This window comes from Mauremys reevesii, linkage group 7 (assembly GCF_016161935.1).
Source record: "Mauremys reevesii isolate NIE-2019 linkage group 7, ASM1616193v1, whole genome shotgun sequence".
NCBI classification, from domain to species: domain Eukaryota; kingdom Metazoa; phylum Chordata; order Testudines; family Geoemydidae; genus Mauremys; species Mauremys reevesii.
This window is the reverse complement of record NC_052629.1, coordinates 83011104-83036922: the sequence shown is the minus strand read 5'-3', so window position 1 is coordinate 83036922 and position 25819 is coordinate 83011104. Positions and strand designations below refer to the sequence as shown.

Here is a 25819-nt window from a genome sequence, read left to right as displayed (position 1 = left end):
AAGAATGATAGACTCAAAACTTCTTGCCAAAAATAAATCAATGTTCAAAACGGAGGTGGATCCACAGTACAGATCCAACCTTGCTTTGGAGAGCAAGCCTCCCTGTATCCCCTCAGGCTGAAATTCCCCCATACTCCACCTTGGTGGATGTGAGAGGAATGGGATAGGTTCAATCAACTGCTCTGTCCCTCAAAGGTGGATACTCATTCTAAATGGGTCCTAGGCTCAGCTAAGTTTGCCTCCTCTTCAGGGAAAAGGCTAGAGAAGATAGTGGCAAAAAATGGTGCAAAATCCAACCACTCTCTTCCATCTCCACTAAGTGCTCTCGGGAGAGAATATAAACCCTTGTTCAGGCAGACCCTCCTTAAATGCTCTACGGGAACATCTTGGAACGTAGGTTCAGGCAGAAAGTCCAGAGGGGGTTGAGCAGCCTCCAGAACAAATTTTTGACAATGAACAGATTTATCTCCACCCAGACTTGAAGCTAGGAGCCAGCATTCCCCATTTGTTAGAGGACTGGTAGGTGTTAACCCTCAGACAAATGGCCAGGGATAGGCTCACAAGCCAAGGGCTCCACCCCATCCATTCTTCATTAATCTTCCAGCTTGAGGAACAATCAGGTCCAAAAGGGCGTACTTTCATCTTCTCAATATAGGTCTCTCAGAATCCTGAGAAACTGTTTCCTCTTCTGTCTTATCTTTCAAAAATACACAGGGTCTGTGTGTCAGAGCCATTTTTGACCTCTTTCCATCAGAAATGACAAGGACTCAGCATTTCCAAGTCACCCATCACTAGATGGATTAGGCTATGCCTTGCTGAGGCCTAAAGGCATTAGAGGTCCTGGGAAGAATCCAGCCAGACTCTATGATGTGGCTGCCAATCTTATTGGCAGAACAAGCAAGTGCCTCCACCTCAGAAGTCTGTAGAGGAGACACTTACCTAATAATTAACACCTTTATAGGCCATTACAATGTGGACTTGTCATCTGCTGAGGTCTTGTTTTCCAGGAAGGTGGTGGCCCCAAAATACACATGCTCAAAGGCAATGTTGGCTGGTGGTAGTGGCAGGGAAAGTTCCTCTTATTCCTCTGCTCTCTACTTTCCAGACATAGCAGAATTGCAGGAGATGCTGGGCTACAGAATGGAAAATTTCTTAATGTCCTTTCTGCTAGCAGCAGCTCCCACAAGTTTACCCTGCAGGCTCTCTGCCTAGTGCAGCGGGTTTCCTTTGGAGTTCTTTGTTACTAATTTTTTTCTACATAGCTTTGGAATGATTCATGGGGCTGCAACTGTGAACTGCTGAGTGCAGGAGCTCAGACATAGCAGGATTGTGGGAAACTGTGGAAAGGAAATTGATGTTTGAAATTTTCCATTCTGTGTTAGGGCTCAATTGTGGTGCAAGATGCTAAAGATTACTTTATTCCTCCTTGTATTATGGCAGCACAGCCCAGTGCACTACTTCCTTTACTGTGTAAAAGATACATGGTAGGAGAAGCACTTGCTTGCGCCTAAGAGCTTGGTGTTCTGCAAACCACTAAACTTCCAGAATGCTGCAGTGGTGGTTACATTTCACCTTTTAAGTGACAGCACAAAATAAGTTTGCTCTTCATTGCTTTATTATGATGCATGGAGCCCTCCAGCTTTTTCTGAAACAAAGCAACCATCTTGGATCTTCACATCCCTGGTTTTGCTGAGGACTGGAAGATAAGTAGGCTAAAAAGTGGGTCCTTTTGTGGCCCTAAGGGAGGCTTAGGCTGAATGAGTTTCAGAGCTCTAGCTGAAGGTTATGCAGAACCGTTCATGAGTTATTTGAAGCTAACTGGGTGCTGGCTATGGCTCCAGCAATCATCCAGCCAGCTCACTTACACTTAAGAGTAAAGCTTTTCCCTCGCATCAAAAAAATGGATGGCTGGGACAGCTCAGTTTCTGACAAACATACTTTGAGCATGGTAGGTAGGTAGATTTAAAAATTAGACACTGAAGAGGGCTCAAAGAAATCAGGGCAGAGTCCCAAGCACAAGCCCTGTAGCATTAGCTTCGGAGGAGGTTGGAGTTGGTAGGGAATGCTAAATAACTTATCAAGAGCTGTGAACTGACTGACTCTGCAGCATAATGAAAGTTGGAGTGTTTATCACACTGGAGCCTTGTTTTCTATGTACTGTAGCAAAAAGTCAAGCTCAGGTTGGAGCACTTTTATAGTGAATCTATAGCAAAGTATTGGTATATGAGACTTGTGCAGCTAGGGGAAGCATAAGAGGAACAAAATATCAGTGGCTATAATTACAAGAAATGGCATCTTTCATCTTGATTGGAGAGAGAAATAATGTAATTTTACCATATATGTGTTTTATATGGGCTGAGAACATTAGCATGGTACAGTGTTAAGTGAACTTCATTTTTAAAAGTCACACTTCAGAGTTGTGCCTATACAGAGAATTCTTGGTGCATGTGTGGCTTTGAAGGGGAAGGCTTTACATGCCTAGTGGACAAACTGCCAGTGGCTTATTGCTCTGTGCCAAATTTAAATCCCATAGCAGCTAGGGGACATGGGTGAAATAATCCAGTGCCATAATACAGTGTTAATGCAGCAGCTGTGAGGACAGTAGGTAGAATGAAATGTGCTAGAATATCTTTGGCAGTGAGTAGCAACTCTAACCAGTTAGGAACATGGTACCTCAAGTACATAAACAAGGTACCTGTCCTGGTGACTGGATATTTAATAAAAAAAACAAAAAACCACCTCCTCAAGAAGCCATTTAACATTGAAACTATTCCACTTTTATGTTTGAATACCAAAATAATGAGCATTAATGTAAAAACTTGTTAAACATTGCTATATTGTTTGACTACTACTGCATTCTCTAGTGATGTAATGTCTTAGGCTGTGACTGTTGTGCAGCACAATTGTGATCTGTAACCCTGGAATTGTAATGTGTATGCTGCAACAGAAGAATGTTTCTGCTGCTGTAGGAGCACCTGCCATGTTATGTTGGAGCTAGTGGTGGTAACTTTACCACTTGATAGACTAGGTGCCTTTGCCGAAGTTGTGACTTTTGAAGACAAATACCATAGCCACCCAAATTTGATGTAGTTAGTAAATAGGAAACTTAAGTGGAGGGTTGTTACTCAAAATGCTGCCACTATGACTCTCTGAAAATTTAACAGCAATTGCTGTTGTGTGGGTTTGAGAATAATTTGAAATGTAGGATGTTGAAGGTCTTGTCTAAATAACTTTCTGTAGCTCATTGTCTAGTTTATTTTAAACTTCTGTATATGTACGGTAAATAAACAAAATATAGTATGACAGTGATTTACCATCTGCTTTTACTTAGCCACTGCGATTCTAACAGCTGAGAATCTGACAAGGAGACTTGGTCTAAAAGTGCAGTTTATTGAAGAACTGCAAAACAGTGCAATGTGCACAGACTTCAGTCTAAGCCTGTTTGAGGAGTCATCACTTGATTAAAGCAAACATACCAGCTGAATAAAAAGCAGTTTGTCATGCTCCTACTTTAAAGGCTTAGCTGGAAAACAGTCTTGTCCAAAAACCTAAGGATGCTATCAGATGCTGTGCCACTCCATCCACATTCTATTTTTATATATGTAACTCAATCCTGGAGGATTATGACTGTGTAGTACTGGCTATATTTTACACATGGTACTATTATTTTAAAGCAGTGTTCTTCAGATGTCTGCAGTGAGTTTCCCCTCCTACAGCTATGGAAGAATATCAATGCAGAGCTCCAACTGTCAGCTTGGAGTCACACATTTGCTGTTCCAATGAAGATTCACTAATCAGAGTAACTGCAGGTACATGTGTCTTAGGGTAGTTCAACTGAGGTATCTTAGCTGATGAGTTTGTTTGGTTTAATGTTAACCATTAGCTCACTCTTCATCTGCTTCCCACGTGTAGGACCTGTGGGCAAGCTTCACTTAGCAGTAGCATGCAGCAAGAGCAGGACAGTGGTTTTTTTCCCCCTTCTGTTTGGCTTGCTGTATGCTTTACTCAAGAATTCTGTGGGTGTCTGAAAAATCTTCCCCCCTGAAAGAGTCCTGAAACAGACACAAACTGTTAGAAGGCAGCTGAGAACCATGCTAACTTGACACACACATCCTTTAAGATTCTAAAGTGAATGAGGAACAAGCTGCTGTCTACTGTAGCAAACCCTTGACTCTTTACATGTTTAGCAGCAGGAATGCAAGGCTGGGTTCTTAGATAATTCCATTTCTGAAGTGGATTAAGGGAGTTCTCACTGCCCTGACACTACAGTGTACATTTTTACTTCAGTCTTCCCTAGATGAAATTGCTATAAGTAGCAGCAGTAGGTGTGCTGGGCTCATGCCCCATGTGCTGGCAGTAGGTTAGGTGATGCACCCGTCTTACCCCTTCCTCTATATTGATCTCCTCTAAATCTATTTACTCAGTCTTTGCAGGGGAGAGAAGATTCTCATTAGCAGTGGAAGAGGATACTGAGCCCTTGGCAGAAACCACAGCTGGGTTTAGCAGGCATCTAATTTATTAAATCAAAATTGAAAAAACTTATTTACTGATGCTGCTTTTCATTGAATTAAAAGCAAGGACCCTGCACCTATAAACCCTAATGGGCATTCTATGCCTGGACTAAAGTACAAAGAGATCCTATCCTTTAAGTGTAGACCTGACCTAAAGTAAGGGGTTGACCCAGCTCTGTCACTTAGGAAGTTGGATTTTTCACACCCCCAAGCATCATCATTAAGCCATCTAATGCCCAGTGTACACAGGAGTAGGTTGACAGGCTAATTCTTTCACTGACCTAGCTAATGCCTCTTCAGAAGGTGGACTAACTATAGGGACTAGGGAACCCTTGGAGCCAGTGGCTATGCTGAAGTACTATAGCTGTTCAGACATGTCCATAGATTCCTCTCATGTCTGGCTCAAGCATCCCTGTGTTAAGTGCAGATTAAGGGTTGTTTTTACATCCTTACAGAATCCCATTCACCCCTACTAGTAAGTATGAGCCGCCCCCCTCCCCACTTTTGATGAAACACTTGTTTAAAACTTAACCAAACAAAAACAGGTGAGACCATTTTCTTACCTCAAATGGGTCACACATCAAATTCTGGGCCCCAAAGATAGGATTTGGGAATGACACTAAGGGTGGGTTCCTGGCCTGCTCTTCCTCTTCCAGATCAGCCTGTGTGCAAAGGTACAAGAGATTAGGTATCAGTCTTCCCCCTCCTCTAGAGGTGAGTTTATCATTACTGCAGTCTTAAGCACTTCTACAGTTCCTTGCATTAACAAGGTAGTGAAAATGAAATTGAATTACAGAATCTAGTTAGTAAGGTGTTCTTAAATATAAAATCTTTTCCAAGACATTTGCACAGAAAGGTAATTATTTGTATGAGAGAGATCAGTTAAGGGTAATTTTATCCATATTGCTCATTTACCTCCCACACTTGTTTCCATATTTCTAGCTTCCTTCTCCCCATACCCATTTGTACCACATAACAATGCAGGTTTAAGGTGCTTAGCAACTTTTTAACATGTTCCATTACCTAGGCCAGACTCCTTAGTAACCTCACTCTAGTTTAAACTAACTTACATGTACGCAGCCTGCACTACAAATTATCCAGTTCTTTCCATAGTGGCTAAATCATAGGCCTGGTCTACATAGCTGTGGCATGAGGGTCAGGCTCTGCCAACCTAAGCCTCAGTGTAGACACAGCTAGGTCAATGGAAGAATGTTTTGTCAACTTAACTTGGTGGCATTCCTATTGCACAGGAAATACCCCTGCTGTCACAGTAGTCTGTGTCTACACTATGGAGTGGCATAGCTATGGCACTGTAGTGCCTACAGTGTAGACATAGCCCTAGTATTGCAAGTTATGGGGGCAGCAATGACCCCTCATGAGAAGAGAATGTTGCAGTGACCCAAATTCTCACTACAGACCTATGTACTTAGCCTAGATCTAACACCACCTTCATAAGCTGTCACACTATAAACTGGAAGGTCAACTACATCAAACTCCTTTATTGTAGCATTAATTGTTATCTTCCCCCATGTCCCTTGTGCAATGACTCTGTTACCTTAAGGAATTTCCTTGTAGAATCATAGAATATCAGGGTTGAAAGGGACCTCAGGAGGTCATCTAGTCGGACCACTCCCCAGATCCCTAAATGGCCCCCTTAAGGATTGAACTTATAACCCAAGGTTTAGCAGGCCAATGCTCAAACCACTGAGCTATCCCTCCCCACACCATCCTGTTTCACCTACTTTTAATAAAAATTATTAGTGTCTCACCCAAGCCAACTCTTCAGGCTTGTATACATGGTGCAGTAATGCGCACCAACGAGCCTGCATAGACCCTCCTGGCACACACTAGGGAACTTGTAGAGTGTGCCAGCAGTGGCCAGTTAGTTCACATGTGCATAAGAATTTGCTCCATGTAGACAAGCCCTTAAAGATGAGAATTCTTAGCACTTCTCCATCTAAGTTCTTTTTCCAGAACTACATCCTGAGCAGTAGCCTTACAACAAGTGTAACAGATGGAAATATGCCTCAGAAAACTTTCTGAATGTTTTCATGGGGAAGCTATTCAGCCATTTCCAACAGTCACATGTAAATATGACTCCAACAGTGAGAGTTTAGCTGCAGGCTGTTTAAATGCATCAGAAAGCAAAAAACCCCACAAGAGTTCATAGCTGCATATAGTCACCCAGTTTGGCTACTGTAACAGCTTGAGCTCTTACGCATATGACCATTGCTATACTGATAACAGAAATGGTTTGTGCTTTAGTGAGAGAAGCTGTAGCAAGGTTGGTTGTTTTTTTTTAAATATATAGTGAATATACTTTTCTCCAAACCTGAAAGTAGTGGAACTGGAATCCTGGGTTTTTTATTTTTTGGTAGTAATAGGACACTCCAGCAACAGCTAATAGCAGCACTACACCAACAGCTGATGTTACCCCAATGGTCACAGGATGAGATGATTCCATAGCATTAGTAACCTGGAAGAGACACACTAAGTTGTTTTAGTTCTTTGTCAAAATACATAATGAAGAACTGTCTTAAAGACAACTCGTGTGTTAAAAAGCATTAACTTTTTCACACCTGTGAAATAGAGGCCTGGCTACCTGGAACATTTATGCAGTTTGTTTGCCCTGTGTGCTACAGTCATTCGTGATCGGATCTCATCTTACACACACAGAGCTCAGATTGGACCTGAAACTATGTAGTAGAATAAAGCACTTGGTCCACTATCCTATTATGGCCCGGAAGTTTCAAAAGAAGCTATAAAACATACACTGATGCATCTCATCATTACTGTACTGGTTACCTTACATTCTGTTTTGCTCTGTGGTGATGTAAAATTGTCTCCTCCCTTTGCAGATTTGGGACATGCCTTTACTCAGCACTATTAAATTTTCAAGGCACATAGCAATAGGCCGAATGAGAGGAGACTAGCTCTCTTTGTTGTTGGCTGGTGGACAAAGAGTGCATTTTTCAGACTGGTGCTATCCGTTGGATTACCTAACAGCATGGGCCTAAGTTTTTGTACTGGTGCCACTTGTTTGCTTCATGCTGTTCTCAATGTTTTATAGTATTTGCATAGCCATTGCTATGACTGGACATCTAAAAAATGTACAAGTACCACACTATGTCATGTCTTTGAACTGGCCATTAGTTGGTCTTCCTGCCCCTCAAAACAGCAGGCAGAAGGTGAGGAGGGCTGCTCTGCCAGGGAGTTGGAGGCACACCTACACCAGGTAGGCAGATAGGATACCTGTTCCAGCAATGATCAAGGAGAAGAGGAGGGATCAGTAGGAACAGAGGACATACCTTTGCCGGGAAGTGTAACACTCGGGTATTAGTTCTGTGCAGGGAGGAGGGAGTAGTTGGTAACTAACATACATGATCTGAGGTCAGTACAACTCTCTGATGTGTATGTATAGCCCATTATACATAGCAACCACTACAGGATAACTAAAGGGTAACTGACTCAATATGCAGAGCCATTCACACTAAATTCATCCCTGTGTTGTATATCAATACAGTAGGTATATATTAATACCTAGCAGCCTCCACCCAAAGGTCTTTAATTTAGGTTCAACCCACTTGTGCTGTAGCAAAGTATTATCCCCATTTTACCACAGAGGAAATGGAGGCACAGCAAGTTTGCTTCTTGCACATGCCTCAGCTGTAACCTTGTGTCCAAATAATGCTTCGTTTTCTTTACTGGGATTTCCTGCCATGTTACACCGTACCGAATGCATTAGTATTGGCTATACGAGGACACACACTAACACAAAGGTCTGTTCATAAAATTCCACATGCTAGCATCTTCTAAAGCAAGCACCCTACCTGTAAGGGGGCACTTTGCCTTTACTGAGCGATCTCCCTGCTCTCCACATCACAACGACCCCAAAGAGTAGGAGCCCAAGCTTGCGTGTCCCCAGTCTAGTTCTTCACTGCAGCAGGCCAGAGTATGGCCAGGCTGGATTCTATTTAATGACATACACCGCGGTACAGTGGTTCCTTGGTGAGCGCATTGAATGGGACTTGTTCTGCTCTGATGCAGAGTAACTGAACCCAACATGTATCCTTACATCCGCCATTTAAACTCTCAATGGAATTGAACAAGCAACTTGCCTGAGCCAGATGCACAGGCATCCTAAGTGGCCCCTCGATGGCATGAATGATTCCATTGAAGGCCAGAATGTCCCACTGTACGATCAGGGTATTATTAACCACTTTGGAACCCTGTCACAAGAAGAAACAATATTAAGGGACTCAATGTGAATATGTTTTAGAAAAACACTACCCATTACCTAGACCCAAGAGAAGCTGGCTGAGTACTGAACTGTCCCAACGTACTTACAGGGGGTTGAGTGCTATTCAGCAGGGGAGCATCTGCAATGAGAAGGTTGTAGCCGGAGCAGGAAGGTATAATGGTACCGTTGGTGAGATCAAAGCTCAAGAGGGAGACATCACTCAGGGAGACGTGGAGCTTCACTTCCTCCCATGTTAATGTCTGAGAAAACAAAGCATAGACATGAGGGTGAGAGTCAAAAGCAAGGGGAAAATAAGTCAGGCATTTTCTGCTCTTTCAACATTTTAGTTCTATGCTGTCCAATGAGTCAATGGAGAAAGACTTCTCGGAGTGCAGTGTAGACAAGGCACCTGACTAGTTCTTGCATTCCAAGCAAGAGAGCCAGAACAATCCCACTTCAGACATAAACCCTAATCCTCCAAGCAAGCAACAGCACTGTATAAAGCTATAGATTGTGTGTGGCCAGTGATGAGAGAATCCCGTATTCTCTCCAGCTTTCTCACCATATTGACCCCAAAGCCAGAATTCAAGGGTGCAAAGAGAGTTTTATATGCGGTGTCATTGGAGAGGAAGTTGAGGAACTCAAGTCCATCTTGCGTGGTGTTGGTGTAATCCAGTAACATCTGGGAGAGAGAGAGAGAAAGAGAATCTTAAGTGCCAGCCTGAAGCTGTGGGTTTGTCAGAACATTCTGTCCAGCAGAACCCAGGAGATGTCATGTGAATTCTCCCCACCTTTGCTAGAAGAGCAGAGACATTAACTGGCAATGAGAGGAAACAGCTTGACTCTCTCACTATGCATGGCACTTCAGAGAGCACAAACTCTTGCCTTCCAGTTCAATGATTTTCCTTTCCAAACCTTTGGGATCTGGGGATTCCCTGTTAGTCACTACTTTGCTTTACTGACAGTTTGCAGAGGAGCATGCCCCTTCCCACTTCCCTGGCTAGAAGGAATGTGGCACCAGCACTTACGGAATAGAAGGTTGAAAAGTTGGCGTGCTCAGCCAGCACAGCCAGGAGATTTCCACTGCAGGAGTAGCCATCTCCCATGAACCCATCTCTACAATTACACCTCACATCTGCAAAGGGGAGAAAGATGTGAGAGGAACAGGATTGGGTGTGAGCTCTTCAGACAAATACAATGAACTATTGCTTAGGATTTCTGTCCATGCAGAAGGCAGCTGTGGTCCCATGGACAGAGCTCTGGACTAGGAGTCAAAAAACCTGGCTTCTCTTCACCGCGTAACCTTGGGCAGCTCACTTAACCTCCCAGTGCCTTAGATTCTTCATCTGTAACAGGGAGTCTCAAAACACTTACCTGTCTTTGTAAGGCACTTTGAGATCTCTGGTGCTTTATGTTATTTAATAAGTGTTCAGGGCATAAACCAATGAATTGGAAACCGGAAAGTGTAGAGTTTAGAGAGAGAGAGAGTATTGCAGATGTGTTGGGTAGGTTTTTCCCCTTGACACTGTGGTGTGTGCATAATCAAAAGGAGCATAAATTCTTGATATAACACATGCCTTTGAGATGCAAACTTGCGCAATCACATTCCCTGCTGCAGATTCCAATGGAGTCAATACCTTTAGCTCTGTAGCAGAAAGCATCCCACCTCTCAGTCAGGTTTTTTCGGGAGCCATAATCCACAATGCCAACGTGGTTGGAGCCACAGCTGGCAGTCGGGTACACGGTCGGGTATCCTGCGGTGCCATTATTGAGCCAACCAACTAAGCACAGATGGAAACCCATCTGCAATAGGAAAAGAAGTTGCCCAGTGAGAGAGAGGATTTTATGAGCCATGAATCAGTTTCTATAATGGCACTGATTCACTTTAGTATTCTCTACTGAAAGCCCTATATCAAGGGCCCTTGGAATTCATACACTGCTCTCCACTGCCCAGCCTGAAAGGACATCATTTTACTTAGGCAAACAGAAACCTGATGCTTCATTGGCATGAAGCAGCATCTTTTACTGGGCAAGAGAGAGAGAACAGAAGTTGGTCCAATAAAAGTTATTACCTCCCCCACCTTGTCTCTCTAATGTCCTGGGACCTACATGGCTACAACACAGCATACAGTTCATTTGCCTGGCATTTTTCCACCCCATCAAAGCACATCATCATCAGCCCCACTGCTCTGGGGTACTGTGGCTCATACACAGCCTCAGCGCGTTCCCATCACAGAAAAAGAAGCGCAAGGCACCTGGCACTTTGAAGGGGAAACGGCCATGACAAAGGGCATGTGACTGGTGTACCCGGCTGCTGTAACGGACACACTCAGAACCCTGTATAAAAAAGCACTTGCCCTGGGTTGCTTCCCATGTTGCTGCTAAAGCCAGGATTCCAACACAAAGGAGAGGTGCCAAAATGAGGGGGATCACGGAGCCCATCACCAAACTGGCTCGTTCAGGCCCATTGAGGTACAAGAGCAGGCTCAGCTGTGACTCTGCTTTTACCTGCTGAGCTGCCGAGAGCTGCTGGAGAGTGGCCAAAGCAGCATCTTCGGCCCTGCAGGCAGCCTCAGCCTCCCCGTAGGTGAAGGTGTACTTCCCTCTTGGGGACTGGAGGTGGAACACGCCAATGGTTTGGTCTGGAAAACAGCGGTGCCAGTGCATGTCACTTCACAGGGAGATCTCCAGAAACACAGGCTCAGGGCCTGACTGGGAGAGAGCCCTGTGATCTTGAATCCGAAAATAATCACAGGCACAATTTTATGGCCATTCAATTATTCCTGCAAATCAGCAAGGTGGCTGCATCTGAAGATCCAACATAATATATATTTATATAGTGCCTTTCACCTAGATCCTAAATACTTATCTACACAAGTGTGTGTGTTTCTCACTCTCACACCTAGAGAGCAAGGGCCAGATTCAGCAGCTGCTGGACACCACATTGGCAATGCCAAGCAGCCCATGTACACCACTGAGTCTGACCTTGCAGACCTAATCTACTTCTGACTTTTTAAAAGGATATATACACATAGCAGCAGGGTTATTTATCATTAAAATGCAGCCACTTCTGGGGGGTGGGGAGGATGGAAGCCATTCTGCACCAGTGCTCCCTAACTCCATACTGGTTATTGACTCACCCTAGACTCAGAGGGACCAGCACTGAACCAACATCACTACTTCCTGCTGCACGAGGGCTTTTCTTAGAGTCTCCTCCAAGCAGTCTGACCTTGTTTAACTTGTGAGATTTTACACATTAACAACTGACAGAGGCAAGAGATTGGGAGTTTTATGGGACCCTTGAACCCCCGTTGGGTCTGAGGTAGAAATCTCAGGGGAGGAAACAGGCTTTATGTCTGATAGAGCCTGGGGCCGGAAAACAGAGGCTATCCGTCTCCTCTGGGCGGGGTGGTCTGAAATAAGCAGTGACAGAACAGCCTCTGCCTCCCCAACTCCTGTTCTCTGAAGAGGAAAGTGGTGGCAACAAGGACTCGTACCCTGAAAGTGCAGATCAGTGCAAATGGCCTCGGGGTGGCAGTACCCGTTCTCTTCCAGGCAGCGGTTGGTGGGTGGCACAGCTTCCTCCAGGCACTGGATTCCATTGCCAACATAACCTGCTTTGCACTCACACTTCCGAGCATTCTGCAACACAAAGGAATCCACACTGGCACTAGGGAGGCCAGTCCCAGCGCTCAGGCACCCCGTGATCTCCTGCTGAGGTCTGGCTGGTTCTAGCAATGGGGTTGTTGATCATACTGAAATTTCTGGGCTGGGTTTGACCGTAACAGGACCACCTCCTGTCTTGCAAACCCAGGCTGAGCTCCTCCCTGGGCCTGGGAAGTGACGTGACCTGGCGGTGCCACCTGAGGCCACAACTGCAATGTCACAAGGTGACCCAGTGGAATATACTCCAAATGTGGTGGCCTTACCCCAGAGAGGTGATGGGATTAATCACTGCAGGGGACAAATCCTATGTCCAGTCAAACTTGCTGGGAAAAATCATGCGCCTCCCCCGCCCAGGACTGCAAAGCAGCTCCGGGGCTGCCACTCCTGCCACAGAACTGGTGTCACACCCACGGCCCTTGCCCCCAACCTCTCATTAGGGGAGGGAGAGAGCAAGCAGAATTGTGTAGCAGTGCCCCATGCCTTCTTCCAAATCCTCCCTGCACGCTGCCCTGTATGGAGCAGAGCTCTATGGCACAGCTGTGACATACACACCCTCCCGCCTTCATGGGCTCTCCCAGTCCTGCCTCCCTCTGCAAGAGAGCTGGTGCCACTGCAGAGGAGGGGGCAGCTTTTGCCCTTTCCCACAGGAGGTCCCTCTCACACCATTCTATGCTGCCGTTAGTGTTCCCCCCACACTCTGGGGGACAGGGTTTAAGCAGAGAACACCCCGGCTGTAGGGGGAGGAACGCTAACCCCTGAAAGCTAGCAGCAAGTCAGGCTTCCTCAACCTTCGGAGTATGGCACCTGGTGACAAGAGCGCCCTGGGGAGTCGGGGGGGTTGAATGGCTGGGGAAGCACTGACTAGAAAGCTATTGCTCATGGCTCTTGCCATGTAGACTAGTTGCTGCCATTGCACCTGTGTGGTGGTGCCAGTGTTCCTCGTCCATCTCAATGCTGTTCCCACAACACGGGCAGGGCAGCCAAATGCCTTTCGTGTTCACAACATACTTACTGGCCCAGTGCTGATGCACAAGGCGTGCTCGCTGCAGTCTCCATTCCTGCCATCCGCACACCTGTCTATGGGGCTGCAGATGTAGCCATCTCCCTGGTAATCCGGTAGGCAGGTACAGGAGAGCTGAACACCCACCTGAGTGCAGTTGGCATGCTCACTGCACCCTCCATTGTCATCCCGGCACTGGTCAATCACTAAGGCAAGACAGACAGTTCAGCCTTTTAACTCAGCATGCTTTACAAGGGCATGATCCTCCAGCCCTTGTTTGTGGGACAGTCCCCAGGGTGACTTCCGGAGAGTCCTTCATGGATCGATCTTCTTTCACAAATACCTGTTTGGTCTTTCCATACCACAATTACATATTAGCAAACTAATGGCAGTGGGTGCAATGAGAGAGTAGCTGTATACTACAGCATGCCTGGCAGGAATAGAAATATTGCACTATAATGGATACAGAGGCTGGTATTTATTAATGGCATTCCCTGTAGATTAAAATAGAAACAGATCGTGTAAATTAAGGCTGAGATGGAATTATGCATCCAAATCCCTTAGGCAGATTTGAAAATCTCAAGCCTAAATACTGATTGGTTGATAATGTCCTGCACTGTCCTATTTAAATATGAAGCACCTGCATCATTCCACAAAGTTCTGGATGATTAGAGGAGTGTGTTATTTTCTCCATCTTTCCTTTGTCTGATACCACCTTCGTTTGTCTTCATTCTCCAAACTACCCACATCTCCACGTGTCAGAACACTAGAGATTGCCCAGCTCAGGCCCAGGTCATATGCTCCAACTGTACCTGTGCAAGTTCTTCCATCTCCTTCATAATGTAAGTTGCATTCACAGATATTATCAGCTCGGCAGGAGGCATTGAGGTGGCAAGCTGGGGAACACAGCGGTGTTGCAGCTAGACACAGAACAAGCCATGCAAATCAGTAGGTTGCACTCTGCATGCAGACACATCTCCAAGTCCTGCTGCAGTATATGCTCCACCCTCCCACTCCAGGCTCAGCACAACTCTGCTCCTGCATCTCCCGCCGCTCCCTACCTCAAGCTGGGGCTGGTCTCCATGCCTAGTTCCTCCCTCCTCCCACTGTCACTTTCATACTCTTTGGCCTGCTGATCCCTTGGCCTGGAGCAACGTCCCTCTTTCCAGTCCACCTCACTCCTCCTGCTCGGCCCCATTTCTGTCCCCTGGCTCCTCATCAGTGCCCTTCACCCCCCAGGCTGCCTAAACCCTCCCTCTTGCTCAATTTAAATAAAAGTGAGAACTCTCCGGCTCATTCACAACCTAACTTCCTGTATCTTTGTTCCAACCCTAGTTGCCAACTCCTTGGATGTTGTTATGGGCCAGCCCAGGTCTCCATTGGAGACCAGGGTTCTGTTTTAAAAAGCCAACTTTTCCAAAGTATTTTTGAAACCACTTGCCTGCTCAGATCATCTTGGACATGATCTCAGGGCAGGCCTCAGGAGGCACATTTGGGTTCTTTAGATCAAGGCGTTCCCAAGTTACAAGAAAAAATATTCCTCTTCTCTGACGCAGATTGGAGCAGGATCGAGTCTGCCTTAGTCTCTGCAGAGTTAGGGCCCTATGCAGTATAATAATTCAGGGCCTGATTTTGAGAGGTGCAGAGCCCCCACAACTCTCATGGGCTTTATTGTGAATTGATGGTGCTCAGCATTCATCAGGATCCGGCCTTGAATTCCCACCCAGCACTGAACAATCACACTTTGGTGATTACCTGCCCCATTTCAGAGCTCTTCATGGGAACATAAGGAGGAAAGATGCTCCAAAGGGAAGGGTTGTTCCAGTGGCAGCTCAGTGCTGTTCTCACTTTAGCAGTGTATGGCAAGGATTGTTTGGCTAAGGTTGCCACACATTCTGGTGCACCAGGTTCTGCTCCTTAATACCCCCAGATCTACACCATGAATTCCCTGCCCCTCTCTCCACATGGTGCCTCCCACTATGTCCAATTCTGCCTGCTGCTACTGTCAGCACATCCATGGGCCTTTGTTGGGCCAAATTTTCAAACTCAGACTGGGGGGTCCAAACACACAAACGTGTGAGCAATTGCAGCTGCCTTCTCACATGCCTGGAGTGCTGTCCAGAATCTCTGGGTACGTCTGCACTGCAGCTGGACTCCCAGCTCGGGTAGACAGTCACACACTAGCTTGGATTGAACTAGCACCTAAAAGTAGCAGTGTGGCCATATTGGCATAGGCGGTGGCTTGGGCTAGCAGCCCTAGTGTGTTCCCAGGAGGTTGAGTGGGATTGGGCATGGGCAGTAGCCTGAGCTGCCACTCGCACCAGAGGCCATGCAGCTATCTTAAGCCACCAGCTCAAGTCCAGCTAGTGTAACCCATGCCTACGTGGTGTGGTGCTCTGTCTCCCTCTAGTGGGACCTAGACTCTCTAGAGATTGATGAGTTCTCTACAAGCTTGGCTAACAGCCATGTGGCTTTTTGTCATGCAGTAGAGACTCATTCATGAAGCTTCAGAGAGCCCAGGTTCTAGCCCTCCTGCTGACAACCGGGATCTATAGGCATTATACTAGCGCAGGTACATCTACCCAACCTGGGGATCCCACGTCCCATGTATTGTGTCCAGACTCCACACTCGCCTCATTCAGATCTCTCCTACAAACTCACTTCCACAGCGTCAGCTACAAAAAATAGTGCTTGTACTCCAACCCAGTCACAAAACCTCACCCCAGTTGAGCTACTAGAGCAGCAACGTGTCTGGATGCTGTAAAAATAAGAGCAACAGATGGGCTCATGCGTACAAAACAAACCTCACAGGACAGAGAGAACTTTGATACTGGTGAAATAAAAGACAACATGTGACTGATACTACAGGTGCCCATTCACAGAACCACCTGCCCGTGGGAAGGAACGATACTTGGGGGTTTCACCTGTAGACTCGTGTACGTTACCTAGTTTGGTTTCGCAGCGCTCTCCTGTCCATTCCTCAGTGCAGAAACAGATTCCATCCCCATTCAGTCCTTCATTACACATCCCATTCTCTGTGCACTTACACTCTGCAAAGTGACAGATAGGAAGACAAGAAGACACGCGTTAGTTGATCCACCTTGAGAAGGGAAACGTAGCACTGGAAGGGGGATTTTGGCATATGGCTACATGAGGGCTCTTTGTAGGCCTGGACTTTTAGAATTGTGCGTGCAGAATTTTACACCGGTGATTACCGCAAGTCTGTGCAATTGTAAAATTGCAGCCAGGAACTCCCTCTGCTTGTGCTGGTGTCCATGGCCTCTCCCCCAACACCCATCTTTGTGACTAGTGATGGACCAAGCAAACTTTGCTTAACTTCTCCTGGAGGGATTCCTTCCCCTCTCTGCTCCGTAGCCCTCTGGCAAGTGCCCTTAGCTTCCTTTTTCCTCCCCTTGGCGGCTTGTGTCACTTACTCAAAATCCCCTGGTCAGTGAATCCTTTGACACTTTCTCCCATTCTCATGTGTCCCACACACTGAATGCCTAACCTAGGGAAAGTGTCTAGGTTTCATGCTTCTTAACCTGGTCTTGTCTGGCCTGACACAGCACATCAGGACATGTCATGATGCAGCAGCATGATATAGCACTGACCCTGAAAGAGACTGCTGAGGGTCCCAATGCCTCACAAGCCCATCCAATTCAGGACACATGGCGGCTCTAATTAGGAGTCTGATTACAGGCCCATTCACACCTCAAAGCACATGCTTAACTCTCACTGACATGGATGGAGCTGCTTAACTGCACCAAGTGGGGAAGAGAGAGCATCTTACACCTAAAGGCCTCAACATCAGTGAATTATAAAATTGAAGTAAGTGTACTCAGCCTGGCCTTGAACTGCCTCATGTACACATCACAGCCCAGCCTCTTACACCTCAGGAAAAGTGGCAGCCAATGTTATTCAACTGGCTTGATGACAGAGTCCTGCGGTGAAGGATTAAGAAAGGGAGCAGCTTCCCCTCCACAGTAGCTATAATCTGACGACCTGTCTGATGTTACAATCGACAGCACACTATAAGCCCAGAGTTTCGGTGGGGTTTTCCTTACCCTTTAATATTCCACTTGGAGCACAACGCATTACAGATCAAACAGTCGTCATTGCTATCCAAACTGCTCCTCTAACCACAGGTCTGTCAAATGATCTAACCCAAAGTCTATCATCCCCAGTCAGGTCAAAGGATCTAATCCCATCCTCCGCAGTCTGGTCAGTGTATTGCATGAACCAATACGATGCGTGCACACATCACTGTCATTTAGGGTTATCTGTTTATGTGTCTGTACCTTGGCAGTCCGGCCCGTATCTGCCTGGCGCGCACAGTTCACAAGCTGTCCCAATGAAAGCCTCAGTGCAGTTGCATCGTCCTGATCCACTGATCCTATCATCACAAGTACCACGGTTACTGCAGGGAGCCTCCAGCCCTCCTGGGCAGACTGAAAACACAGAGCCTCAATGAGTTACCCAAACTGGAGACCAGGCGAGAAAAGGTTCCTGCTCTTCCTGGAGGCAGGGAAAACTACTCAAAAACTTGGTTAACTGGTAAAGAGAGTGAATTTGGTGGGTTTACTGGATAGAGCTAGCATTCCCAGTCTACACCCCAGACTCCCATCACTGCTTTGGTGTTCCAGCATCCACTGGGCCTCACCTCACCCTTGGGATGGATTCCTCAGGGGTTGCCTCAGGTGCTCCTAACCAAGTCCTGGTGAGGTGCATGGAAGGGATGTTCCCACAGACACTGTAATGCCTGGCAAAATGTCTATGGGAATAACCCCTCGCCATGACTTTCATACACAAATGAGATCAGATCTCGTTTCGCTATTGCATGTCTCCTGACACTCCTAACTTGCTTTATATAAAGAAAAGGAACCGGCTGCAGCAGCACTATTGGTTGGGATAACACAGGAAGACAGCACTGCATTAGTCACCATAAGATTATCTTTTTAACATAAGGGCTAAAAAGAAAAAACTGCACACACAGAAATACTATGACAAAAATGTGACAGCCACCAGCCTTTATGGTGACCCTTCAAAGGAGTTTCTATGGGTAGGCACCACCATCTGGCTAAGAGGACACCTTATTGTGACAAGAGAAAAGAACTCCTTTGTGCCGGGGTGGTGCAGATTTCTCACCATGACAGTCTCTTCCATAATGGTTTGCACAGCACTGCGGTACCCAGCTGGTGGAGAAACAGACTCTCTTGCACCCTTTTGTCAGGGACCTCCGAAGAGAATGCCAGCGACCACCATTATCAAACACTGACGAGTACCAATGAGGTCTTGATGATAGATAGTTGCGGTGTGAAAAAGAAGAGAGTCTGGAAAATGGGGTTAAGTAATAAAAGCAAGACCGGTTTTTGCCCTGTGGGGAAAATGACAACAATGGATCAAAACCATCAACATCCTGAGTTCTGTCCCAACTAGCTACTTCCTCACCCCTTAACTAAAGGGAGAAACTTCTCCAAGGACATTAGTAAAATTGTTACCATATGACTAAAAACCAACTCACATACTGGAGGGAGGCGCTACCCATATTCCCTTTTCTGTATAATCATCTTACAAATGGTGGGAAGGGATGAAGGACAGAGAAGACGGGGGGCAGGTGGAGGTGGAAATCCGTGTTGGCAGGCGGTAGTACATGACAACGCAGAAAATAAATTTGGCTTGGAACAATCAACGGTCAAGCTGTCAAGTGAAACTTGTTGCCTCCCCAAGATCAGAGTGACCAGGCTGGTGTGAGCATAGGTACAAGTCTATACCCAGGAGCCTGCTGCTGCGCCTTACCAATAATGCCAGATTTAAGTAGCCCCCGTCATCCCAGAGGTCTGCAGCTGCATCACCAAAGAACAGCAAGCTCTGAGGTGGAAGCCAGCAGCTAGCCAGTGTGTAGCATGTGTAACTCCATTGTTCAGTGTATGTTCTCTGTCTCCCTTTGGGCATCATGCACAGAGGAGAGGAGGCTTGGCAGGTGCCAGCCAAGGGCATCAGTACTTTAGTTCAAGCTGTATAGCCTAATGCTCCTAACTCAGGGGGTCCCACGTTCAATCCCCAGTGATGACCAAAATGACAGTCATTACATGCACTACACGATGGTTGGCTCTTGGCACATGGGCCAAGCTTCCAGGGCAAATTCTTACAAAGGAGCCTGGGTTTTAGGGTTAAATCACAGTACCCAGGTTCTGGTCCTTGGAAGGATGAATTGCTCTTTAATTTCCATACCAACATTTAAATGGCTAACCCAGCAATAAAAGAGCCTTTGCTGTTTGGACCCAGCACTCCTGGCTGACACCAAAGCAGCAGGAAGATTGCTGGACTCTACAAGAAACAGCCAAAAAAATCTAACAGCCATTTAGGTGCTTGAGGGAAAACATATGGATGTGTTAGCAGATGGCCCCCACTCCCATAGCAACTCAGCACCTCCCGACACCACTGCGAGGTAGGGAATGATCCCCATTGTGCAGGTGGGGAACTGAGGCACAAGGACTAAGTGACTTGTTCAGGATAACAGAGGGAGTCTGTGGCAGAGAAGAAAATTGAAGCCAGGTCTCCTAAATCCCAGGTCAGTGCCCTTAAAAGGAGCCCACTCTCCCTTCTACACTCCTGCTAATGGCACTGCACAGGAAATGCTGCCGCCGCCCACCTCACGCCCCTGCACTTTGCAGCTTGCTCAACTAAGCTCTTAATTAAAAACCAGCGCCCTCTACAAACCATAGAGCTGTCTGGAAAGTTATTGGAGATGAGTGTCCTGTCAATGGAAGCAAGAGACACAGCACAGCCACAGGCACTGAGTGGGCAGGTGGCAGGCAGAGGTAGCTGTCCCCAGATCTGCCAGTGCACCTCATTCCAGCCTGGATGCAAACCCCTGCCATTCTGGACCTGGGACACCACACAGCTCTGCCAACCTAATCCCAGGGACCCTCAATCCTGACCTGCAGCAGAGCCTGCTAGTCCAGCTTTCTGCCACCCTGACTGAGAACTATCTAAAACTGCGTGGCACTAGAACGTAAATAGGTACCAGAATGAAAAGAGTGAAGTACTGAGGGCTTCGTTTTGCCTTGTACACTTATACCCACATCAGGGTGTGAACCCAGAGGTGAAAGACTGGTGTTATCACTCACTTCTCCACCAAGGCACCACGCAGCCCTCTGCCCCAAACTTTGGGGGTCATTTTTGCAGCCACATTTGCTGATTCATACGCCTGAGTTACTGTGAGCGGGTAGCTGAAAAACTAAGAGGCAACCAATCCCAGAGGATGGCATGTGCGCCATGCTCTGAATACAGGGCTGCATTATCATCATGTGCAGCGCGACCTAGAGTTCCGCAGCTGCTGGGGCTGAACTTGAATGGTTCAAAGCCTACAGTGTAAACAAGAAGTGAGGGACACGAGCCAAGAACAGATAGCATGGCTGTGCTTGATCTAGGTGTCAGTTCTGTAAGTGACCCCACACTGGCAGGCCTCTGGGGCCCATGGGGCTCAGGGATCACAACCCCAGTGGTTATTTATTTGAATGCTCTTAAAGCGCTGTAATGAGCCAGAGACAGCAATTTACAAGCAGTGACTGACTCAGTAAGTTTATAGAGCTGCACACTTTACCCGTTGAACTGATCCAGCGGGACAGGAAGGCTCGAAACCACAAACACCACAGCTCTCAACTGAACCCTGAGCGGGGAGGAGAAAAAACACACACATCTCACTTTCTCTGTCCATTACAGACCTGCTTGCAACACGAGGTGGTGAGCCCACCCTGCCCGAGATCCAAGCCTGTTGTTAATCCTGATTTGCTTTCACAGGCTGCAGCGCATTGTAGCACTACACAGACTGCACATCTGAATGGGTGTTGGGCGCTTTATTATTTATAAGAGCCTAGCACTCACCCTAAGCTCAACAGAGAGGAAATCATCACAGCGGGACCCCAGGTTTGGAGGCTCCAGCAGCTGATCAATGCCATAGGCAATGCCCCCATCAAACTCCATGTGCCTCTGGACAATCTTAGCATTGCCATTGTCCACCAAGAGCTCCCCCTGCAAGGAAGGAAGAGAACAATTTGCTCAGATCTAAAGCAGCTGCCAGGTCTTATTATAAGTAGTGCAGAGAGGCTGAAATACAGCTCCCAGCTCGCACAAAGCACAGGCACTCAGGGCTTTTTGTGGGGAACCAAGCCAGGTGCAATTCATTCCCTAATGTGGGCAGGCTGCCCCTTCGCAAGGTATTAAATCCCTGGAAGTGCTGATCCTCCGTGCTGGTCTATTTGGGCCCTGGCTCTGGTGCATAAGAGATGGACACATTGCCTGGCCACTCTACTTATTCCCATGGTGCCTGTGCAAATCCACCCTGGGGCTTAAGTTTGGAGAGCCTCGCACAGATCTGTATGGAATTCATCCTAAATGATTAAGTCCCACGTTCCATGCACATGCTCTGTCTTGAGTATTTGGGATTGGAGGTGGGGGAGAGAATACTTTTTTTTTTGACTGGCGCTAATTAAAAGCCAGAATCTTTGGCTCTCAGTTCCACTTGTCTAATTATTACGCCTCTTGCCTTTGAGAAACAATGTGTCAATAAATGCTTCCCATAAGCGCAGAAGAGGCAAAACCCAGCAGTGAAACTTTTACAAGAGCCAGAAAAATTTACTCATCAGAAACCAAAATTCCACAGATTCATAGAATTTAAGGCCAGAAAAGATCATTCTATCATCTATTCTGACTTTGTGTACACACAGGCTAGATAGCCTGTCGCTGACTAAAGCATGCCTTCCAGAAAGCATCCAGTCTTGATCTGAGGACATCAGGGGATTCTCCTTGTATTCCTTGTGAGTTTGTTGCAGTGATTAATTATCCTCACTATTAAAAAACTGTGCCTTATATCTAATTTTAAAATGTCTGGCTTCAGCGTCCAGCCACTGGTTCTTGTTATTGCCTTTTTCTACAAGATTAAAAGCTCTTTAGTGCTCATATTTTTCTCCCTGTGGAGACAGTTATACGCTGTAATCAAATCACCTCTATGACTTCTTGTGCATAAACTAAACAGATTGTGTCTTTAGGTCTCCCAGGGCAAGACATTTTCTTCAACCCTTGGATCATTTTTGTTGCTCTTCTCTGCACCCTCTCTAATTTTTCAACATTCTTTACCAATTATGGACACCAGAACTGGATGCAGTAGGCCAGCATCAGTCTTGCCAATGCCAAATACAGAGAAAAAAGTCATCTCCCTACTCCATCTTGCTACTCTCCTGTTTATACATCCAAGTATGCCACAGCATCGCACTGGGGGCTCATGTTGAGTTGTTTGTCCACTATGAACCCCTAACCCTTTTCAGAGTCACTGCTTTCCAGGATACAGTCTGCCATTCTATAGGTATGGCCTGCATTCCTTAGTCCTAGATTTATGATCTTACATTTGGCTGTATTAAAATGCATTTTATTTAAATGGGCCCAAGCTTACTAAGTGATCCAGTTCACTCTGTATATGACTGTCATCAGCATTATTTACCACCTCACTAATCATGTCATCTGCACATTTTATCAGCAGTGATTTTATATTTACTTCACTCATGAAAACATTCAGTAGCATTAGGCCTAGTTCTGATCCTTGTTGAACTCTAGTAGAAAGACCCCAATTTGATGATTCCCCATAGAGCTGCCCCTGAGCCAGGTGCATTGGCCGCTGCAGAAGTCACGGAGGTCATGGAAAGTCACTGAATCCGTGACCTCTGTGACAAACTCGCAGTCTAATTAATGGGGTTATCCTGCTTGCCCTTTTTGAATATTAGCAAAACATTAGCATCCTTCCAATCTTCTGTAATTTCCTTGGTATTCCAAGATTCATTAAAAATTAACATCAACGGGCCAGAGATCTCCACAGTCAACTCTTTTAGGATTCTTAGGTGCAAGTTATCCCAGCCTTCTGATTTTAAAATGTTTATCGCTAGTAGATGCTGTTTAACATCCTCCTTAGATCCTAACAGACTCAACAGGCTTCACCCTCACATTATATGACGACTTTATTCTGCTTCTTTCCAAATACAAAAGAGAAATATTAATTGAACACTTTTTGCTTTTTCTGTGTCAACAACAATCTTACCCTCTTTATCGAGTAATCAGCCTATGCTATTGTTAGGATTTTTTTATTCCTAATATACTTAAACTCCTTCTTATTGTCCTGGGCTATGCCAGCCATGGATTTTTCCTTGATATCTTTAGCGTCTCTTATCAATTTTCTATACTTCATAACTTCTAATTTATACTAATTATATTATCTAAGTCCCTGTTTTCCCATTTGTTATATATTGTTTTTTTTATTTTTAACTGCTGCCTTCACTTCCCCACTAACCCAAGCTGCACTTTTAACCAAAATGGTCTTCTTTCTTGATTGAAGAACTGTGGCTTTTTAGCCCTCTCTTCTTAAAGCACTCTATTTTCATTTACATATTTCTGTCTAAATTTAGCCCACCTTCACCTGTTCTGTATAAAACAGCATTAACTCCCCAAGGTTTTTGAAACATCTGCTTAATAAAAGATATCCCTTCTGCTACCCCTAGTACATTGCAGTTGCTTGAGTGCACACACATGCACTGTACACTTAATACCTACTCACCATTCAATTACAACCCACATGAATAACTGTGTGGGTCTTTGCTTCCCCCTAGTGGCTAAGCCAGGTAAAGAGGTTTATAAGTGTGTTACGCCAGTCAGAAGAACTGATCCTTTAGCTCAGAAAGGAGACACTCATGCTTTTAGATGAGGAGAACCCAAGTTCAATTCTTGCAGGCGACCCTTTCTGTAGGAGCAGTCACAACTCAACTGCTTCTATATATCGTTTCCACAAAAAAAATATAAAACCAAGACTCTGTTACTTACGACATCGCTCTTGCTGCAGCTGAATGAGATGGTGGATCCATGCATGGTCCTTACAGAAGCAATGTGTGGCAGGTTACCAGCTACAACCTGAAGACAGATAGAGGTAACATGAGGGATGAGGTCAGGCAAACTAAAGATTTGTGTGTGTGTCAGAAAAGATTCCCCTTTGAAAACACAATTCCAGCCACTACCCTGAGCAGAGCTTTATGAAAACACAGGTACATATGGATAGAATAATACCTCTTATACCTAATTGTCAACAGTAGATCTCAAATTATTTTGCAATGGGGAAACTGAGGCACAGAGGTGAAGTAATTTGCCCAAGGTCACCAACCCAGTGGCAGAGCTGGGAATAGAATGCAGGTCCTCTGAGTCCCAGTCCAGTGCTCTAGCCACTAAGCAAACTGATTCCCTACTGGAACTACTTAAATATTATCCGTTTGGATTTGGACCCTTCAGTGGTTTGTAAGTGGTTCACAAACCAACCCTCATTTCCTTCAGCTGTATTTGTTACAGGGCCAGCTCCAGGCACCAGCTGAGCACGCCCGTGCTTGGGGCAGCAGATTCTACAGGGCAGCATTCCGCCTGAACCTAGGGTGGCACGGCCACTTCTTTGTTTGTTTGCTGCTCTGGCCGCCCTGTAGGGGTTGGAGGAGGGGAGCGCCCTGCAGCAAACTCGGCAGGGCAGCCCGCGTCCTTCCCTCCCCGCCGACTGGAGCAGCTCAGAGCCCTCCCGGCAGGCGGTGTGGCGGTCAGGGCCGTGTGGCGAGCTCCCCGCTCAAGCGCTGGCTGCCCCCCTTCTCTCTCTACCCCCACTCCCTCCCCCGCACTAGACCGGGCGCACACTCTGCAGCACAGGGAGTCCCCCTGCACCTTGGCTCCGGACGCTCTGTAGGGTTTTGTTTTTTCCCCTGCTTTGCAGGCCAAGTTGTTGTGTCCCCCACCCCCCACTTTGCCGCTCCCTCTGCACCATTTTAGTTTTTTTCCCCCGCCGCTCCGGCTGCGCAGTGTTTTTCCCCCCCACCCCCTGCTTTGCCACTCCGGCGCGCACCCCCCCTTTTTTATTTGCGCTTGGGGCAGCAAAAAGTATTTCGTCAAATAGCTGAGAGGAATAATTTTCACACAACAGGCTGTTTGGAAACCTCACTTTGCCTATTTGTGTCATGACTATTTATGACTTTGATGCCAAAGTCACACAGGATTTGTTTCTGCTACCTGGCTGGATGACACACATTTTTAAAAACCAGGAGAACCCTTTTTTTGGGGGGTGGGGGGGAGGAAGGGGAATGAATCCATGCAGTTTTTAGGATTCACAGGCATTTTCCTGAATGCCTGGCAGATGTCTAAATACTGGCCAATGGGGAACGAGGTCACTCATTGTGATGAACTGAATTCGGCACCTTCTAAATGAAAATGCGTGTCTCTCTTTCCTATACAGGAGCCTGTGCTTCTTTTGAGATGTTGAGCGTATGCAGGCTCAGTTGCACTTAACTGGCTTACACCTGGTGGGACCTCTCAGAGCTGCTTTTGAGCTGG

General features: G+C 46.3%; 1 protein-coding gene across 3 annotated transcripts in view; it reads right to left on the bottom strand.

The window, feature by feature from the left end:
- Positions 1-3370: 3370 nt before the first annotated feature.
- STAB1 (stabilin 1) overlaps positions 3371-25819 on the bottom strand; it is a 106843-nt gene continuing 84394 nt past the window's right edge. For 2 of the 3 annotated variants that reach the window (XM_039482225.1, XM_039482226.1), the window contains 18 exons: positions 24284-24370; positions 21305-21451; positions 21024-21089; positions 18563-18791; positions 17716-17865; positions 16363-16467; positions 14230-14337; positions 13430-13623; positions 12249-12393; positions 11260-11393; positions 10389-10554; positions 9780-9886; positions 9314-9433; positions 8859-9011; positions 8630-8740; positions 6844-6987; positions 5075-5173; positions 3371-4052 (listed from right to left, as the gene is read on the bottom strand). In XM_039482225.1, coding sequence (XP_039338159.1) covers positions 4002-4052; positions 5075-5173; positions 6844-6987; positions 8630-8740; positions 8859-9011; positions 9314-9433; positions 9780-9886; positions 10389-10554; positions 11260-11393; positions 12249-12393; positions 13430-13623; positions 14230-14337; positions 16363-16467; positions 17716-17865; positions 18563-18791; positions 21024-21089; positions 21305-21451; positions 24284-24370 — 2316 coding nt within the window. In that variant the 3' untranslated portion in view covers positions 3371-4001. Of the gene's footprint in view, positions 4053-5074; positions 5174-6843; positions 6988-8629; positions 8741-8858; positions 9012-9313; positions 9434-9779; positions 9887-10388; positions 10555-11259; positions 11394-12248; positions 12394-13429; positions 13624-14229; positions 14338-16362; positions 16468-17715; positions 17866-18562; positions 18792-21023; positions 21090-21304; positions 21452-24283; positions 24371-25819 lie in introns of those variants that run through there. The other variant, XR_005582999.1, reaches the window with a different exon arrangement.